We start from the raw sequence: 20650 nt of genomic DNA on the forward strand, positions 1-20650 counted from the left end.
AGTACTGGATTTCCTGGATATGCTCCAAATTGCTCAGATTGGACTGGTTTTCACTTTTTGAAGGATCCACTTCACTGACCGTGTTCCTCACCATTCATTTAAATGATTTCTTTCTAGTCACTTTCTAATCGTTCATTCATAGAAAACCCCAGAGCTCCTTCTCATGGGCTTGCACTGGCTCTCCACAATGAGAGGTCTTTCTCCCTACGCTAACATATTCCACCAAATGGTTTAGCTGATCTGTTTAACAGTGAGATTATTGTGTGAGTCGTGACCTAGAGGAGTGCAAAGAGAATGAGACATTTACCTCCCTGATGTCCCACACAAGGACACACATATGCACACGGAGAACACAACACGGCCACGTCTGAAGCTTCTGTTAGACAGCACACCGTTAATTGTGCTGCCATGAAAAGGTCTGTGTGGCTTTTAATTTGCATTCAGTCCATCAGGATCAATACGTCCCTGCTCTGGGCTACAGGCTGACATAGACCTGTATTAGGACAATACTGCGTCTGCTTCCATTAAACAGTGATTGAAGTAAAGGTTGGAGACCACGGTGCCACAGAAAAGTCGCCGAGAGGGAGGGACGAGTGTAAAAATCCCTCGTGTGAGCTTTAGCTTCTGTTTGTGTGGGTTTAATCTGACTACAGTTTTCTGGGCCGACGATCTGAGCAGTGACAAACGGTCAGTGTGCTGCCCTCAACAGTTTTTGATCCAGGACAGCACTTTAGCGCATGTCCACCCAGCATGCACCGGAAAAGTTTCATTTGCACTATGATGGTGGTATGTAGGAGAAGGTCACATCAGGCTGTGCTGCAACACAACCAGTCTAACTATGGCCTTGAAACTGATTGTGCGCTGTTATGTAGTGATAGAGAATAGTGGGCGGAGCTTCTTTGATGCCTCACAATGTCCAAAGAAGAATCTGTGTATGACAGCAGGAGTGACACTGGCTCACAGGAGCAGTTAATATGAACACCTGATAAACACCTGTAGCTCTCGTGGAGCACACCGGAGCTCGGACGCTCTCGTGACGCCACGTTAACATGTTGTTGTTGTTTTAGGCTCTTTCCAAACACAGTCAAGTGGAAGCTGCAGACGTTTTCATCACTTTTAGAGGAAAACAAATGTATATATTAACAGAAATTAGGCCCATGTTTGCCTCACAATGCTTGCTGTGTCTGCGGTGGTCCTGCCTTGTTTAGCATGCCACCCAATCACCACCACCCTCTCCTCCCTCGTCATGCATAGCTGGGCTGGTGGGTGTAAAAATAGCCGGGTTGGAGGGGGTGGAGTACGAGGGGTTGTTAGTCAATGCTCATTGAGTTGGATGCTTTAATGAGGAAACAGTAGCTCTCTGCTGCCTGCACTTACAGGCGTCCAGTCAAGTGGTGCAACCAGGACAGGACCTCGTCCCTGCTGTATGGTAGCCTGTAAGCTTTTAGGGGAGGGGGAGGAGGGACGGGGAGGGGATTATCAAAGTGATTAACTCACTTAGAGTCCTTTACATTCTGATGAAAGAGACTTATATAAGTTGAACCATGGGCAACACAGCCGTGTGTAAGGTGTGCGGCTCAGACAAGGGCCTGAGGACGGCTGGGAGCCCGGCTCACCTGGACCTGGACTTCTACTGCATGGAGCATTTTCCTGTGCAGCGTCCTCTGATCCTGGTAAGAGCTCACATTCAAAGCACACTCTGTGTTTGCCTTTGAGTTGGATGTAAACAGATATGGACAGATATGTGTCTCTGTTGGTGTGCACATGGTTTGTGCTCTCTTCAAAGGCCAGTGTGACATTTGTGTTCATAAAGTGTCCCGGCACAGCAGCATGTGGGCTCATGTATCTCATTTGAAACGCAATGTAATCACTTCAGCAGCTGTTGGGAACACAAGACCAGAAAATATCACTTCTTCAGTCTGGGGTCACTTTTAGTGCGTGAACGTTTGCTGTGTCAGTGAAACAGTTTGTTTGTGTCTTCATTGAGTGACTCGTGCAGTAAGTGCGTCTCAAAGGGCTTTGCAGCGCTCTAACACAGAGGTGGAAACATGGATGCGCTCTGGTTCCTAATGTGTTTGCTGACAGTGGAAGTTTGGATCGAATCATCAAAGGCTCAGCTGTGAGTAGGTGACTACACAAGTCCTCGGAGCTCTTTGTTTGAAAGCTAAACCCTCAGACTGAGATCAGCTGAGTTGCTATAAACACACGGTTCCTAATATTTTCACCCCTGTCGATCCTCCTGCTGTTCTCAGCATCAGGTTTCATGTTATGATTCAGGTCATCACTCCGGTATGACCTTACACTGACCCTTTCCTCCAGGAGCACAAGTGGAACATTCCCACTGGTCCTGCTCAGTGTGGGTCGAGGGTTCGGTTTTCCTCAGGTTTGTCGCAGAGCAAAGGAATATGTGTCTGACAGAACTACAGCAGCAACTTTATGCTCGTGTGGAACCGTTTTGGTCATTTTTATATTTATTTGGCAAATTCTGGTCAGTTTCTCAAACAGCTGCAGGCGCCAACTCAACTGAACACCACTCAGCTGTTCGTCCACACCTGAAGGAGACGGACACTCTTTCCACCATGGAAATCATAATGAATCTATCCAGTCAACACCTCCACTCTGCAGGCTTTTAGCATCTTTGAGGGCCTTGTTTTGGTTTGTTTGGCTTCGACGCTGCTCTCTACTTTCTGTTTGTCTCATAAATGTGTTTTCCTGTGTCTGTGACACACGTCCTGTTTTTAGACGTCGACAGCTCGGTGTCTCGACCTGTGAACTTTGGCCTCCTCTTACTCTGCCATGTTGCAGTCCAGTGCTTGAAAGGTCCTACCACGTCCTCCTGCTGCTTTAACAGAGAGCGGTTTATGCTCCAGGTCCTGCATTGGTGATCCGGATGTTAACACGTGTAGGCAAAGATTTGATTGGCTGGAAACAGTCGTGTTCAGTTCAGCCACCATTAATCATGATACTGATGAAACATCAGACTGATGACTGTGTCAGGATGTAATGCCGGTCCGTTCGTGCTAACTCGACCACCACCAGGTGTTGTTGTGTCAGCGGCACAAACAGAGCGGCACCAGGGTGAGGTGCCGTTGCTAATAAACACAGATACTGTTGTTCCATCCAGCTAGAAATAGAATTTGTTCCTTCATTCAATGTCAAGCTAATGTTTGTGTTTATTTATAAGCCTTGTTTTTAATCCAGGCTAAATGTGCTCGTTAATAAAATCACAATCTGGAGGTTAGTTGGGTCAGTTTAGGTTAAATAGCTGCTTAGTAGGAGATGACTCCACCTCTTTATAACTGTTTGTGTCAGGGTCCTGGGTCTCCTGACCCAGCGTTTTTAGTTCTTTGTGATGTTTGTATTTTTGTACTTGTGTGAGTTATTCTATGGTTTCTAGTTTCGATCCCTTGCCCTTCATGTTTCTGTGTCCCCTCTGTTCTGTGTAGTCTGTGTCTGCATGTTTGAGTTCCCCTCTGTGTCTCTCGGTTCTTAGAGTCCTCTGCCTTATGGTTTATGTCTGTGTTTCTTAGCTGCTGTCTCCACTGTGTCAAGTTCGCGTCTCTGTGTCATACTTCCTGTTTTACTTTGAAGGTCCGTGTCTTATGTGAATGTGTCCTGCTTTGCTTGTCTCGTCAGTCCTGATTTCTCCCAGCTGTGCCCTCCTTCTGTGTCTCATTCCCCTCGTTACTCCCCAGTGTATTTAAACCCTGTGTTTCTCTGAGTCAGTGTCGTGTTGTCCCTCTTGCTGTGTGTGAGTCTCCCTATGTCTTCTGGTATGTGTTATAATTAGCTTTTCCCAGTTTAGTTTTGTATTGCTTGTGTTCTGTTTTCCAGCAATAAAGCTGTGCTTTTGAGTTCAAGTTCTGTCCCCGTGAGTTTGCGTTTGGGTCCAATCCCTGCCTGCCACACAGCGTTTCATGACAGTTTTATTTGTCAGTGCCTAACTTTAGTGTTAACATAATCAGTTCTCACACATGAAGGCCAAACTCGTTATTGGATTTTTAAAGAGTAGTAAAAACGTCTAGTTTTCAGTTGCCATTTAGTTAGTTTTAGGGTCCAAAGTGAATCAGCAGGGCTTGGAAAACGAGCTGTGCAGCCACAGTTTGAAGGAATCACCACAAATAACGTTTCTAAGAGAACAGGATGAGTTAGCGAGCGTCGTGTAATGTTCAACATTTAGAAATCGTTCAAAAGGAAGCAAGTGTTTTTGGCTTCATCTGAAACAGCCTCATCACTATGGTTACCACGTCACTATGCTTGTCTCCATGGTAACTGGAAGGGGTATGGATGCTCCCAGCCTTAGCACGAGCAGCTCACAGTATTCGTGTCAGGGACAGTTTGCATTGTTGAGCTCCTGGCACTCTGCAGGTGCTGGTGCACGAGCACGAACAGCCTCATGATGTCTTGAAGACACGAGCGTCAGTGAGAACAGACACGGTGTCGGTGATGTTGTCACAGACAGCAGCTTCATGCAGCTGCAGCTTGTGTCCGACGGCTGCTGCAGTTCCCACCTTTCTCCAGCGTTTCTCATTTAAAGCCTCGCTCGTCTGAAGGTCCTGTTGGTCTTCATGTCGCCATAGCAACCAGCCAGCGGCAGAGATGATTAGGGCATGATGTGTGTCGGCAGCCCGACATGAGGATGCTATCAGGCTTCACTGTGCGAACATGAAGACGCGTATCTAAGCTTCTCTTTACTGTGCTTTTATTCAGAAAATTAAACTGGGAAAGAAATCTGCGATATTACAGCAACACAGATTTAAGTGTTAACAATATATTTTACAGTGATATATCATTTTATTAGTGATAGATAGTAAGTTGCTTTAATTTCCCTGTGGTAGAGAGAATCTCTGGGTCGTATATACTAATGAATATTTGATTTGATGAAATCGGGACTAGTTCTAGATCGGACGCCAGCACGGCGTGGGGAGAAAAAGTGATGCAGTGCAGTTCCCTGCAGTAGCCAGGTGGTAGTTGACTGCAGGTGGAAACATCAAGGCTGTGTCTGAAGCGGGTATCACTGCTGCAGTGCTCTCTGTGCTTCACTTGTCTATGCACGTGAACGGCTGTCATTCAAATTCTTTGGCAAACTTTGATGGCTAACAATAGATCCTCCTCCTGAAAACAAGCAGTGTTAGAGAAACAGCAGTGTTGGTGCTGCATTTGACCCCTGGACTCCTCTAACACAATCTGAGTGCAGCACACATCAGCAGTGTTTTTCTGCAGCGGGAGCAGAGAGCTTGATTTAACTTTGGTGGAGGAAAATGCTGAATCACTCCTCACAGTGCTGGTCTGTTTCCAACTGCATCAGCATCCAAGAACAGGGAATGTCCTTCACAGCAGGGACGTTTCTGCGCACTGAGGGAGATCGGGGGCAAATGCACCGATGATACTTTGTGCAGTGTGATTTTTGGCACTAATAATTTAGACTTCTTATGGAAAACGTAAAAATAGATCATTGCTATTGATGAAGGCACAAAAGCCTTTTGCAGACTAGGTGTGTTTCTTTAAATGCAAACATAATTACTGAAGGATGGCGTTCCAGGGGCCTCGTGTCGTCATTAGACATGAACAGGAGTCTGTGTGCGATGTTCTCAGGCAGCCAATCAAGTATGTGCTTTGTAAAGTGTGCTTCTTCTCTGTTTCTTCCAGTCGGACAGTAACACAAGTTTCCTGCGAGCAGCCAGAGCGGGGAACGTTGACAAGGTTTTGGAATACCTGAAAGGGGGCGTGGACATCAGTACCTGCAATCAGGTAGGAAAACGCAGACACATCCACACAAGCAGATCTGCTGTCTATCTACACCAATGGCTGCACAGTGTGGACAAAAAAGAACATCCATCAGGCTTTTGCCTTGGTGCATGCTGGGTAGTTTTTACTTTTTGTCCAACTGCCAATATATTAGGGATGCACCGATATCGGGTATCGGTATCGGTGCATCCCTAATATATTGATTGTTTCTACTGAATTGGTGTTTCTGATCGATTTGGCTTCTCTGTAAGAATTAAAAATGGCAAGAGTCTGTAAGCTTAAGCACAAAACTTCACCAAGTAGCTTCTGTGGGCTCTAAACACAATCAGAATTTCAGCAGCGCTGACGTCAGAGAGCAGGAGACAGTTTCATAGTTGTTGTGGTACCAATCAGGCAGACAGAGCTCTTTGTTTCTGTCAGGTGAGACCCATTTGACTGCTCTGCCGCGGCTCGTAGGTCACACATATTTACCTGTTTACCAAATAAACAATGTAAATTTGGCCCACTGTCACAGGAAACCGTGTCAGTGGTGACTCACAACCACTGCCCCGCCCCACAACAGTGATCCTGAAACTGTTGTTATGTAAGCTTGGAGCGAGTTAGCATGTTGTCCCTTATCTTTGCATTTCAAAATCCACTGGCCACGCCCCTTTCTATACATAGTCTGGTTCCAGGTGTTACCTGCCATGTGCAGCTCATTAGGTTGAAAAGGTGACGCGTATGTTTTAAAGGTGTTTGCTGCCTTCCCCACATACGAGGCCCCCTGCTGCCTGTGTCGTCTCAGCACTGTTGGTGATGCGTTGAACAAACAAGCAAAAATAATGAGCCCAGTGCTTTTTGTTATTGTTTACTACACATGAATCCTTCTTGGGTTGTTCCAAAGCAGGTTGTGATAATCCTTCTTCTGTTATTGTATAATCAAATAATGTCCCTTCAATCCTGCGAGGGAGAAGTTTGATCCGAGGGAAGTGCTTTATTTAGCTGCTCTCATGTATCAGGATTCCAGCCGTGGATGAGACACTGAAAGCTGATAGGACGTAAACGGCCCTGCCCTGGCAACGGTCATAATGAGCAACACAGTAAACAGAAGTCACACGAAATGGAAGATTGGCTGGTGTCCATGTTGTGTGAAGATGTTTGGCGTGACGTTGGCGTGGATCACTTTGACATTTGACATTACACTGTGTCTCTCTCGTAGCGCGTGCTGCTGCTGCTGTCAAGAACTTAACTGAGTGGCAAAGGCCAAACGCAGCTTCAATGTTCTGAAGTAAATACACAAAACTAAACATCAGTCAAATGTGAACATCTCTGTATCCATGTCAAGAGACATGCAGCAAATGCTCGTCTCTTGCTTTCTACAAACGAGTCATTGATCCAGCATCAAACACTGAACCGTGCTGCTGAATCACTGTCTGCTCCTCACACTGTGGATGTGTCACTGTGTAAAACCTTGTAGATTGTGTGATTTTTGGCGTCACAAACCTTGGATTTGATGAACTGAAAGGTTCTGGGCGCTCGCTGCTGTGACTAGCCGACTATGAGCAGAAGCTCAGGGTTGGACCTCGATAAAGTTTACGGCTGATTTTTGCCAATTCTGCAGTCAAATGTGAACATTCAGAGGATTTGGCACAGTTTCATTTTCCAACAAACCCTCCATGAAGTATCACCCAACATAAAGTTATAAAAGTTTTTGCATATTTCAGTTGCTGTGGACAAAACGAGGCGAGAGATGTTAGTGATGGAGAAGTGGGTGGAGCGGTCATGGAGCAGGACAAAGGGTGGGTGGGTGCAACAGGAAGAAAGGGCTCTCTGAGGTCATGGGCTGTTGTAACATCAGCAGATGCTCAACATAAGTGCAAAAAGAAGCGAGCAGATGCAATTAAATGTTTTTACACAGGAGATTATCAACTCAGAGAACTGTTTTCTATTTGACATCCTTTGTTATTGTCCTTTGGGCAAAAGTAACCGAAAACCATTCATCTCTGCAATCTGATTGGCTACGCGTCTTAAAAAAAGGAAAAGCTGTTGGCTGCCTACCTGTATACGTTCGTATTTGTTTGAGACAAGTGATTCAAAAACAGCAGGACTAAAGCTGAAATGCATATTCCTCTCTGCGACTTAACCAGCTGTGGAAAACCTATATAACCTTGTATAGGGGGTCCCAGATGGCCATTAGCTTCAGGGGGCTATCTGATGATAGGGGTGGGGGTGAAAATGGAGTGGTTATTGTTAGACTTTCAGAAAAAATGTTTACAAAGTTTACAGTGGGGTTTTTACCTGGTGGACTAGAGCAGCGGTCCCCAACTCCCGGGCCTCGGACCGGTACCGGTCCGTGAGTTGTTTGGTACCGGGCTCAGGTGTGAAATGTCTGGTTTTCAGGGGTTTTTCAGCGTTATTTTGTTATCGTTTTTATCGTTAACTCGGTTTTCCTGGGTCTTTTCACATGTGTTATGAATAAATCTTCTTTTTTTCAGTACCGGTACTAGTTTTATTTTGTTGTATTTATCCGTGACACCTTAAAGGCCGGTCCCTGAAAATATTGTCGGGCATAAACCGGTCCATGGCGCAAAAAAGGTTGGAGACCGCTGGACTAGAGAGTTGGTCCCTGTGCCTTTGGGTCAGGGAGAGTACCCGGCCTTCATAGCCTCTGGTTGGGATGCTCAAGGGAGGATGATCCATCTTACTGAGAGCCTTCAGTCCTCACATGGGCAGCAACACCGGAGGAGCTGGTGACCTGGAGGGTGTGATTGGGAGGAATGGCCTGCTTGTTCAGAGCCCGGGTGGGTCCCAGCCGGCAAAGCGAAAGCAGCTCGAGCAGAAGTTGAAGCAGGAGGTCAGTGAGGCCACTGAAGAAGACTTTCAGACTTCCTCACAATGGAAACTGTCAGGCTGATCAGGAGGGAAAGCACTGGTCACATGCTGTGTAACGGGGTGCTGCTGACTTCAGGTGGATATCGTCTGGTGGTGGAAGGAATACTTAGGAATACGTTTTTCATCTGTGTCTGTGGACACCTTTAACAAAGGGGGAGCGGAGGTTGGGGGGGTCTCACGCCTCAGCCTCCTTGGGAAGGTCTGACCCAGCGCTTTGGACAGGGGAGTTAGCTCATTGGTCAAAGCGTCAGGAGGAACATGGAGGTTTTGGTCCTGGGACCGTGGACCAGCTCTTTACTCTGTGGAGGATATTCAAGCGTGCTGAGGAATGACGTGTGCGTTTGTTTTGTAGAGTTAGAGCATTGGACCATGTCCCACGGTGTGGTGGGTGCTTTGGGAGTATGAGCTGTTTGGTCCCTGTAACCATCGTCAACACACTGAAGGGACACAACCTCATTACATTTCAGTGCCCTCCAAAGGTGTGTTTAGTCTGCTCTGGTGCTCCTCAAACCAGCTTTCCTTTACCTGTAAGTCCCTCAAGAGAATTTGGATTCAGCTCTGAGCACCTCCCTGTGTTAACACTTAGTGGTGGCAAACATTTTGAATAGCAGACACCAGGATCACTGATGCTCGGGTTATTGGCTCTCACATAGGCCAACGTAACTGCAGAAACTGTATCCATGTATTCATGTTCACATTAGACACGTATGGCTCAGCTCAGGTCTGGACTCGAACTATGAAGTGCTGCAGGTTGTTTGGTCCATCGATGCGATGCAGTCGGAGCTTTATGTTTATAGAAAGCTCTGGTGTTTAAGACACTGTGGAAGTTTCCTCAGCAAGAGTCAGAGTGTGTAACATGCTGTGTTTATATCATGAGCATTTCTGTAAGTGAACATGATGATGAACACAATGAACCTTGTGTCACTTTCTAATCCTTAGTTTCGATGGTCTCCCACGTTTGTCCCACTAGTTTTGTTGAGTCATTGCACAGCTGCTCCACTCGTGCACTCGTGCACTCGTGCACTCCAGATATTAACAGAAGTGATTTACAAGGTGAAACATAATCTAAGAATATATATCTACAGTTTCCATCACAAACCAGTATTAATACAGTAACACCTACAACTTAAAAACACGCACACACAACTATTTTTAACTTTGTACCCAGAGCTGGACCTGATCCACATCAGCATAACATGGCTCAACATCTAATCCAACTGTATGAGTCAGCCAGTCCATGTGAGGCTGAAGCCTTTCACACTTTCAAACGATGGACGCAGAGACAGAAAGGCAGGCACCCTCAGTGGGGGACCTAGACGAGGAGGTAGTACCTTCTGTTTCCCTTTGGAAGCGTGTCTCTTTGTTGTCCCCGGTCTTCACGTCTGACGTCTTTTTTCCAGAATGGTCTTAATGCGTTGCACCTGGCAGCCAAGGAGGGGCACATAGATCTGGTCCAGGAGTTGCTGGACAGGGGTGCGGCGGTGGACTCAGCCACAAAGGTAAGCTCATTTCACACATACAGAGAGTCTCAGTGGAGTTTGTATTGTTGGCTGGAGGGTTTTTAGCAGCGTGTGTATGTAAAGCTAACATCTTAACACATTACTTGGAGAAGGTCATATAATAAATAATCAGTAGGTTGACTCGAGTAAACAAAGAAGTAAACACAAAGTTAACTTTACATAACCAATGAAAGTGTGAGTCATGTGGGTCCTGGGCTAGACCCACGTGTGTTAAAGTGTTGTGAACACCACATGCAGGATTTACAGCGCCTCAACCATCCTCGACCTACAGCTTCGTGACCTTTGAACTTTTCTCTGGGGTCTGACACCCTGCACTGAAACTTTAAGCCTGGAAGGCATTGAGCCCACAGACCCCCCACTGAACAGGCTTTCAGTCTTTGTACACAGCTGTAACGTCTCTGCTCCACAGTGAGTGTGTGAGCGTGTGTGTTTGAGGGTAAAATAAGGAGAATCTGTGTTTTTGAAATGAGAAATGTTTTAAAGAAAAATGAATGTAAAGTTGTGATTCGTGAACATGTGATTGATTGGACAGCAGAGAAAGTGCAAACATGGTTTCTGAACTCTGTCAGTGCTACAGTGTAGCTGATGATCACATGATGTGAGGTCATCATTCACCGTGGTCCATGCTGTGTTATCAGGATCAGATTACTCTCAGATATATTCATAGATTTTTACCTGCTTATATTTATTCATGAAGTAATCAGATCTGAAACAGCAGTGAATTAAATACTGTGCTTATTTGTATCTCAGTGCACATGACAGACTAGACATAACTGTAAAGGACACAACAGCATTCAGTCAGGAGCACTCTGAGCTTATTTTTACAAAGACATGCAGATATTTGTCTAATAATCTTGTTATGGTTTGTGTTTGATTCCAGAAAGGAAACACAGCGCTCCACATATCCTCTCTGGCTGGCCAGGCTGACGTGGTGAAGATCCTGAGCAAACGTGGTGCTGATATCAACGCACAGTCTCAGGTGAGCCTCGACGCTGAGGCCGTGTAATCCTCCTGAAAGTTACTCTGCCGCTCATCACTGTTAGATAGTCAGCTGTGGTGTAACTGTTCCTTGTGTTTACCCGTTTTGTCATATGCTTGGTTCTTTGTGTTAACAGAATGGATTCACTCCTTTGTACATGGCTGCCCAAGAAAATCACCTGGATGTGGTGAGATACCTGCTTGAGAATGGAGGCAACCAGAGCATTGCTACAGAGGTAAGACGAGTGTGTTTAGATTATGCAGTAATCTAAACAACATTAATGTGATGTTTCCACTGATTTGATCACTTTTTAACTTTCTGCTGTTCCACATGAAGAAAGAAACCTCAAGTCTCTCAGTGAGAATCATACGTCTCCTCTTAGGCTTTCAAAGTGTTCGTGGAACCAAGCGTTGATACATGATAAATACATTTCAGGAAGATGAATTTGAATGCAGGTCATATCATTTCAAATAATTTTATTTATACAGCACCAAATCACAACAACAGTTGCCTCAAGGTGCTTTATACTGTAAGGTCGACCCTACAATAATACATACAGAGAAAACCCAACAATCATATGACCCCCTATGAGCAGCACTTTGGTGACAGTGGGAAGGAAAAACTCCCTTTTAACAGGAAGAACCAGGCTCAGGGAGGGGCGGGGCCATCTGCTGTGATTGGTTGGGGTGAACCCCGGCCAAAATAATAAACAAAACCAACGAAGTCCCGCCACAGAAAACTAGCTAAACCCTAAGAAAGAAACAATGACAATAGCTACCCCTCGCGTCGTAGCCCAGAAACAGGAGCAAACAGTTCAAAAGAAAAGGCGGCTCACCGCTTCAGCTTCAGCCTGTGCACGCACAGGCACTGGACTGCACACGTTTGGCGGCTCTCAAGCAGCACGCCTACACATACACAACACAAAGAATTTGGAAGCCAGGTCCAGGTCTGAGTCTCTCTCCTGGCAGCTGTCAGAGCAGCTTTTTGAACCCAGTCACGTGCTCCATGGTCCAATCAGCAGCCCACTGCTCTTCATTAGAGGAAGGACCTGCAGAGATTCTTAAAACACAGGAAAGAGACACAGCACAGCAGCTAATACAGATTTGCTATGGCCACGGGCCGTAACAGATTCCAGTGTTAATGCCACCTCTCCTGGATTTATGAGAATCATAACTCTTAATCAGCACATCACTGCATCCAGCTAGTTTAAAACACTGTGTGTAAATTTTACCTGAAAACACAAGAACTGGCAGGTGGGCTGCTGGTGTCCCATCGTCTTCAAAGATGAGACCAGGTTCACACTAACACGAGCGAGTCTGGTGACAGCAAATGTTATCGTGCTTCAACATCACCCATCAAGACAGTTTGCCAGTGATGGCTGAGGAGGCGTATCTTTGCCAGCTGGTGCATAGTGCTGGAGACATGTGCATCAGTTCATTTTTGAGGAACATGTCCCATCTCAGGATATTTCTTAATTCCAACTGCCGGGAGTCACGCCGTCCAGGAGGAGCTGGTCCACCTGTGCAGCTGAAATTTGATTCAGGTGTAATGTCAGTGTTCCTGTGCCTGGATGAGGACATTAGCGAAATGGTCACCACCTGCACAACCCTCACTTTTGTAGGACTGACTTGTCATTTACACCGGAGCAGGTGAAACGGACTCATAATCACTTCATCTTCCTAACTGGACAGACTGAAGTTTAAATGCCTTTAATTTTCTTGAGCAGTGTATTTTAAACTTTTATTTTAAATGAGATGTAACCGGTCGTCCGTCTGCCTTCTTCTAGGATGGCTTCACCCCTTTGGCCATCGCGCTCCAGCAGGGCCACAACCAGGTTGTGTCTGTCTTATTAGAAAATGATACGAAAGGCAAGGTGCGCCTGCCTGCCTTGCACATTGCAGCTCGTAAAGACGACACCAAATCAGCAGCCCTGCTCCTCCAGAACGACCACAACGCCGATGTCCAGTCGAAGGTATGGCCATGCAGTATTTTGGCTAAGTGTTGGCATGTGCAGAAGTCCAGTGAGTGTGGTGATCTGTGTTTGTGCAGATCTGTGGTTATTTGTAGCTCCATGAAGGTGACAGTGTAACAGTGGTTCTAGCTTTCCAACACGAGGTTTGAACCTGTTCTTCAGTTATCCTGCTGAGACGCCTCATTATATCCTCTCTGTATAATCACAGGGGCCTGTTTCTTCTGTCATAGTCCCAAATAGATGAGTAGGTGGGAATGTGGCAGATTCATCAAGGCGAGTGGAATAATGCAGATGTGTGATGTGTGGGATCGACGGGCATTACTGCAGAGAATAACTGAAGAGAGGCTTGAACCCACGGCAGTGATGCTCCTACCTACCTGGGGTCCTGATGATGACCCACAGCGTGCTTCTTGTTCCCAACAGCAATGATAATTCTTCCCATAACAGTGAAATGTTTCTGCTTGTTAGTGCGATGGTGCTCACCTCCAGTACGAGGCCTGGTGTGTAAACAGGATCCACGCTGAAGTTAAACAGTGATTATTAAAGTTAATATTACCAGTGGATCAGATCAAGGCTGAAGGTGGGAAATGTTTTTGACCACCGAGACGTTAGTGACCAGATTGTGTCCTCAGTGACTCTGAGTCGTGTAACAGAGCCGTCTTCACCTAGATTCAAAGGTCAGGAAAGCCCAGAGAAACAATATCTGCACATTATCACACTGATCACTCTAGGACAGATATCTATTCCACCATTGACAGACAGCGTCTTTGTCGTGATATTTGCAGTAAAGCTGCATAAATATGTCTCAGATGTTTGTGTTTGCATCAGTGTGTCTCTCTGTCCTCTGTCTCATTCAGTGTCTCTGTGCTTCACACGTCACTAACTGGCTCTCTCCCTTTTTCCCCTCTCTCTGTTTAAATACCGCCTCTCGCACTCTTCCTCTCGTCACCCTCCTCCTCGCTGCACCGGTGTCTAAGCGTAGCACTGTCCACTGCATGGAGTGTGCCACTGTCTGCAGGTTGTACGGTGGTCGTATCTAAGATTGCATGCACACGGTGGTCTGACCATCAGCGAGAGATTGGAAGGGTTAAAGTGTCCGTTTAATATTGATGGGAATCACTGTTGTGGCTGGATCTCGAGTTCATAGTTACGACTGTTCCTCTGATGCCGGCTGGCAGCTTGAAGTGACGTGGCTGGAGTGAAAATGATCTTTCCATATATCAGCGAAACATCAGTGATTTTCTTATGTAACAACACTATAGAGTCTATTTAGGCTCCACGCACACATCTACTAAACTGTGCTTCTGCTGCTGGGATGCAGCCATGTTGAACATGAGTCATAAAGAAGAGAGTAGCTCGAGTAGTTACAGTTACTCGGATACTGAAAAACACAACATGATGATCATGTATGTAGTTATTACTAAATATGCTATGAAAACGAAGTGAAATGTTCTCAATAACAGAAAGCGGTGCATTATTTTTATACAGTAACGCCTTTTACTGTGATCTCAGCACAACTGTATGATCTGGGCAGCAATTCCACAATGTGATCTTATATAGAATATTATATGTCTTATATATATAACATTGTAATGGGGTTAGGTGTAAAAAATGCTAATGCTAAGCTAGCCCAATGCTAAACTACCACCACAGGAAACAGTAGGAAGTCACTTCCCTTTACTTCAGGAAGCACGTCAGAAAAGTTAGCAAAAATGCTAATGCTAAGCTAGCCCAATGCTAAGCTACCACCACAGGAAACAGTAGGAAGTCACTTCCCTTTACTTCAGGAAGAACGTCAGAAAAGTTAGCAAAAATGCTAATGCTAAGCTAGCCCAATGCTAAGCTAGCTCAATGCTAGCGATGAGAGTAATATTGTAATATAATACGAGCTGAAAGCAAACTTGTTAGTTCAGAGGCAACAACAGGCTGAGGATTGACTTACTGACCCAGAACGCTTCCCGAAACTTTGTCCGGGGTCGGACTGGGCGACCCGATAGGGGGCAGCACGGTGCCTTTCCTGTCTCCCAACCCTTTCCTCAGTCATTAAAGTCTTTAAACTATGAAAACATCGTATTAATTCCAGGTGGTTCACAGAATTTGTGCTTTATTAAAGAAGTAGTCAAAGAAGAAACGGATCATTTAGCTATTTGACGCTACAGTGAGCCACGACACAAACGAGAGCGCTGTCAGTTCTGACAGGACTGAGCAGCTCCAGCCACGTCCTCTGTAGTCTGCACAGCTGAGCTAATGTCTGTGACGCAGCCTAACTGAACTGATCTTTCCCTCCCCCATCCTGCTACAGATGATGGTCAATAGGACTACTGAGGTATACACACACTCCTTAACTCTCCACAGGCTCACACAGTCCCATCCTTTTGTCATTTCCTTTGTTATCACTGCTTTTATTTCTCTCACTTCCACAGCTGGTGTACATGATATCATTTGGTCCATTCTGTGTGTTTCAGTTGATTTGATATTAATAATAAGAGGCCACCGTGCATGGCTGAGAGGAATGGCCAACCACTGCTGCTTATCTCTGAGGTTTTAGTTTGATTTTTCACCCGAGTCTGTTTGATTTCTTTGATCATCAGTTCAGGATCACCCTTCGGTTTTCCTCCCCCGTGTGGCCCTAATACATTCAGACTGACTCTAAAAACTGAACTGTTGTTTTTTAATGACTGTGTTTACTTTCTGTAAGCTTCGATTATGAATGTGTGTGATGTGCACCGTCTCTTAGTCTGTAATTCTGCCTCTTTTTGTGTTGCATGTTTTAGAAATGCACTCTGAGCAGCAGCTTAAAGTATTGTTTACAAACTGATAATATTACAAAGCCCGTCCATATAAGATAACACACTGCACTACAAGAAGTAAGACAAGCTATAATACATCGCTGCTTAAGTATGGAAGGCCAGTGAAGACGAGCAACGCTGACATCTTTTCATGTCTTTAACATCCGGGACATACGAGTGATGGTTGAAACAGACGATTCAACATCAGTAGCTTTCCATGTTAAACTGGGCGGACGATGCATCACCACGATCACAAGAACAAACTGTGTCACATCAGAAACCCGAGAAAGATTCAGACACTGATGTTATGATAAATGTCACGTTCAGCTTTAAAAATGCAGCTTGCAGAAGGAGGAACAAACAAACAAATAAAAAACAATAATTCCTCTTATTGGACACACGATGAGCACTCAAAGGCAAACATGCACTGTGTTTCTTCCACCCATGGTCTTCCACACTTTGCAGCTTCTATAACATTTCTTTTAGAGTGCATGCGTTTCTTTAAAGAACCTTCCAGTCGATGCAAAAATAATCTGTAAACAGTGCAGCTCAGCAACAGCATGGGAAGCTTGTGAAGCTCATAATATAACTGTATAAAGCTAATATGTTAGCACAGACGAGCATGTTGCATCCATGCTTCCTTAATTTGCAGCTAAGCTTCTGACTGTAAACTTTTGAACCATCTCGTTAGTCACTGTGTTCTTCACGCTTCTGTAAACACCTTTTTCACATTAAATCGGACCAACACTAACAGAATGGAAAGGTAAGGCAAGAACTCCTCCAACCTACTCTGAAATCCTTTTTGCTAACAACAGCTAACATAGTGCACTTTGGTGTTGATGGGGACCTGTGTGGTTTACTGACAGTGTTGTCTGTGTCCGTCTGGATGACAGTCTGCGTCTGCTCTGTGCTGATTTCTTTGATCTTTTTTCATTTCACTCGTGTTAAAAGCATTTGTTGGTCTCTTTACACAGTTTGCATGGACGTGATGTGTGTTTGGGGTTGTGTGTAGATGCTCTGACTTTCATATTAGTACCAGTGAATATACATGATTATTTTTAAGTCAGATTTTCATCGTCCTTGATTTTAATTTACTTCTTTTACTCTTGATGCAACTTTTGCATGCTGGGAAGACTAAAGGTCAAAGTTGACATGACCGTGAAGCTAATGTGTGTGCTCTGTCCTGCTGTGTGTGTGTCTGCATCTTTCTGTCCTGCAGAGTGGATTCACCCCCCTGCACATTGCTGCCCACTATGGGAACGTGAATGTGGCCACGCTCCTGCTGAACCGAGGGGCAGCGGTTGACTTCACAGCGAGGGTACGAAACAACCCTAATAACTTATTTGGGTCTGAACTGTATGAGTGTAAGCTGGAGACTGTAAACAAGCTTTAGTGGACAGGATGAAAACATGTCAGTGGGTAACTCTACAGCCACAACAGAGTTCAGTCAGTGATGACTGTCCACGACTGACTCAGCTCAGTGTTGTGTTGGTTCTGTATCCACATATATACAAATATATTAGGGGTGCAACGATACACAAAATTCACGGTTCGGTTCGATACTTTGGTGTCACGGTTCGATACAAAAAAATGTTCATGCCTTTTTAATTTGTCAGTTATTAAAATTATAAATATATATTTTAACTCAAAAGTACAGTTTTTAAATTTAATGTTGCTGAAACAACAAAGTAATAAAAAATAAATAAATCTATCTGATTGAGAAATCACTCATCTTTGGAAAAGAGAGTTTATTACAGAGAAATGTCTCTTTCAAAATAAAAGCTCTACTATACGCTTCTTCTGGGCTATATTATCAGCAGCATATTAAACATATCAGGTCCCCATAAGGAGAATCCTGTGCTAACAGCTGTCTAAATGACTCGGGTAAAGTTTGTAGCATGGTGCTTGTTGTTTTGTCTGCTTCCACTTGTCTTTGCACTAGGATGCTGTCGGAGTAAACGTGCAGTCATATTCGTTGTGTTCCCACTAGTGCTGTCAGCGTTAATCTGAAATGACGTTAACGCCACAACACGGCAAATCTCCGTTAACGAGCGACCGCGGATCGCCCCGTGCGTGGGGCTGGACGGCCAACACGTTAACGAGCTAACTGCGCTAACACACTAGTTCCCACCCATGTAATTGAGCATTGCGTGGCACATCCAACATACTGTTTTACTTTAGTCCATGACTCGCTTACCTTCAGGGTCATACGTCACATGAAGACCAAAATAGTTCCAAAGGCCAGATCTGAATGAGGGTGGGGGAGGGTCAATTTGCCATGTTGCAACGAGCTTAGCTTCTGTCTGCTAGCTTGCACTGCGCTCAGTGGATCTGCGTTCGACTACTCCGCCTAGGCTGCACTGTCGAGCACAGATCCACTGAGCGCTCAACACAGACAGCATCGTCAGAAGGAAAGTTGATCATATAAATTAAAAATTTTGTATTGTTCGATACATATGCGTACCGAACCGAAAGCACTGTATCGAACGGTTCAATATCGATACAAGTATCGTTGCACCCCTAATATATAACTGACCAAAACACAGAGTTTGGTTCTTTTTAATCAATGTTCCTGCTAATGTAGTCTTACAAACCAACGTCAGTCGTCCTGGATCCTGACACGAGCCTATAAAAGCTACGACTGCACTGGGTACCACAACAACCCTCCCTCACCGTCAGGCAACAAACGCCTGTTTAAACGACGCCTTCCACAAAACACAGTCACATTTCCTGTTTTAATCACCAAAGCAGCGTGGTTGCTCACACACACATATACCAACATTTGGATTCTGAGCCGACGTGTTTAACGAGTTGTTGTTTTTGTGCGTCTTTGTCTGCAGAATGGGATCACTCCACTGCATGTGGCCTCTAAGCGTGGCAACACAAACATGGTTCGCCTGTTGTTAGACCGTGGCTCTCAGATTGATGCTAAAACGAGGGTGAGTACCTCAAACGCACACATCTAATGTAACCTGAGCTTTGGAGCTAGTTATCTTTAAACCACACTCGCACACTCCCACAGCGGTGCAACTGTTACATCCACGTAGTAACTAATGGTCGCGTGCATTGCTAACAACAGATATGATGGGGGGTTGTTTTTAGTTCATTCTGACCTGTAGGTCTGCCACTGGCATCATGATCTGTTATTTAATAAACTGCTGCTCTGTAAAGTGCAAATTAAATTTTATGATATTCTTAATGCTTTAAATTGTGTATTTACTCCAATACAGATATTCAAACCAATAAAATGATGGAACTGAGGACTTTATTTTAGTAATGTGATGCCATTTTTCAGAGAAAAATGTTAGCACTGTGTTAGTCCTCTTCAGTTTTTGACTTGTTGTACATTAATGTAATGATATTACATTAATAGCTCATGGATAATGGATCCTGACATTGTCCCTCACATACAGAGATATCTCTGTATTATCTAAATGATTTGATGATGAATATGATAAGCACTGAAACTAATCTGTTACTGTTGTTGTTGCCCATCAGTCACCCCGTGTGTCCTTAGAGAAAAACATCTGCTTGACTTGTTTTTGTCTGTGTTTCTTGCATCCTTTGTAGCCTGTGTTCATACATGACTCAAAATGTAAAATCAGAATCAGAATCAGAATACTTTATTGATCCCTGGGGGAAATTATTTTTTGTTACAGTGCTCCAAATGAATAGATCCTTAGTTTGAATGTTCTAATATCTGGTATGTTTTTTAAATAAACATCAGGATGAATTGATCAGGACTGTTTCTGTTATGAAAAGTTAAGCCATCGTTGTCCTGCAGCATCCAGAGTCGATACACATTTACTGTCTTGGTTTCGTAGGACGGCCTGACTCCGCTTCACTGTGCTGCTCGGAGCGGACACGATACGGCTGTAGAGCTGCTGCTGGAGAGAGGAGCACCTTTACTGGCCAGGACCAAGGTCTCACATTCACCATCTAAAGTCATGGTTGTGTCCTGTGTAACGTGTCACTGTGGAGCTAAGGGCTCGTGATGTCTGCTGGTCACCAGCAGGAGCTTTTTCTGCGAGGTGGGAGGAAGGAGAGGTCAAAGGATAAACAAGCCCACGTGTTGTAGGGTTTTGGCACTTTCTGCATATAAAATGATGAGTTTGAGGGATTATTTTGTATAAAACACGATGAGCATGTTCAACAGATTCTCTGTCAAATACTCTGAATGCTCAACAGTAGATCTACAGATCAGTGTTTGTTACAGAAACAGCAGTGAGTGAAACTGCTGTGTTATCAATCAGAGATAAAAAGAAACGCTGCAGCTGTTTATTTACACTTCCAGCAAACCAACAATGCATTTCACCTGCAGCTCTCCTCTGCTGAACCAACTGTCCCCTCCCACAGAACGGGCTGTCCCCTCTGCACATGGCAGCACAAGGTGACCACATTGAATGCGTCAAACACCTTCTACAGCACAAGGCTCCTGTTGATGATGTCACATTGGACTACCTGACAGCACTGCATGTGGCGGCTCACTGCGGTCACTACAGAGTCACCAAACTGCTGCTGGACAAACGGGCCAACCCTAACGCCAGGGCACTGGTAGGTCACGAAGAAAACATGGATCCACGAATGGAAAAAGGATCACAATCTGTCCACATGCACCTGGAATTCTTCTGAGGTTCACTGTGTTTGCTCCACAGAATGGCTTCACACCGCTGCACATCGCCTGTAAGAAGAACCGCGTGAAGGTGATGGAGCTGCTGGTTAAATATGGAGCTTCCATCCAGGCCATTACAGAGGTGCTTTACACATCGGA

General features: G+C 44.9%; 1 protein-coding gene across 11 annotated transcripts in view; it reads left to right on the forward strand.

The window, feature by feature from the left end:
• LOC146606909 (uncharacterized) overlaps window positions 1-20650 on the forward strand; it is a 156890-nt gene that overhangs the window by 83995 nt on the left and 52245 nt on the right. For 4 of the 11 annotated variants that reach the window (XM_085349273.1, XM_085349280.1, XM_085349281.1 and 1 more), the window contains exons 1-11: window positions 1349-1673; window positions 5650-5751; window positions 10020-10118; window positions 11020-11118; window positions 11255-11353; window positions 12905-13090; window positions 17099-17197; window positions 18720-18818; window positions 19704-19802; window positions 20236-20433; window positions 20535-20633. In XM_085349273.1, the coding sequence (XP_085205399.1) occupies window positions 1545-1673; window positions 5650-5751; window positions 10020-10118; window positions 11020-11118; window positions 11255-11353; window positions 12905-13090; window positions 17099-17197; window positions 18720-18818; window positions 19704-19802; window positions 20236-20433; window positions 20535-20633 (1308 nt within the window). In that variant the 5' untranslated portion in view covers window positions 1349-1544. Of the gene's footprint in view, window positions 1-1348; window positions 1674-2040; window positions 2120-5649; window positions 5752-9669; window positions 9944-10019; window positions 10119-11019; window positions 11119-11254; window positions 11354-12904; window positions 13091-17098; window positions 17198-18719; window positions 18819-19703; window positions 19803-20235; window positions 20434-20534; window positions 20634-20650 lie in introns of those variants that run through there. The other 7 variants (XM_085349276.1, XM_085349282.1, XM_085349274.1 and 4 more) reach the window with 4 other exon arrangements.

This window comes from Diplotaxodon limnothrissa, unplaced genomic scaffold (genome assembly GCF_057381915.1).
Source record: "Diplotaxodon limnothrissa isolate DT_005_m unplaced genomic scaffold, D_limnothrissa_male_GT1.1 unmapped_scaffold_4, whole genome shotgun sequence".
Lineage (NCBI taxonomy): Eukaryota > Metazoa > Chordata > Actinopteri > Cichliformes > Cichlidae > Diplotaxodon > Diplotaxodon limnothrissa.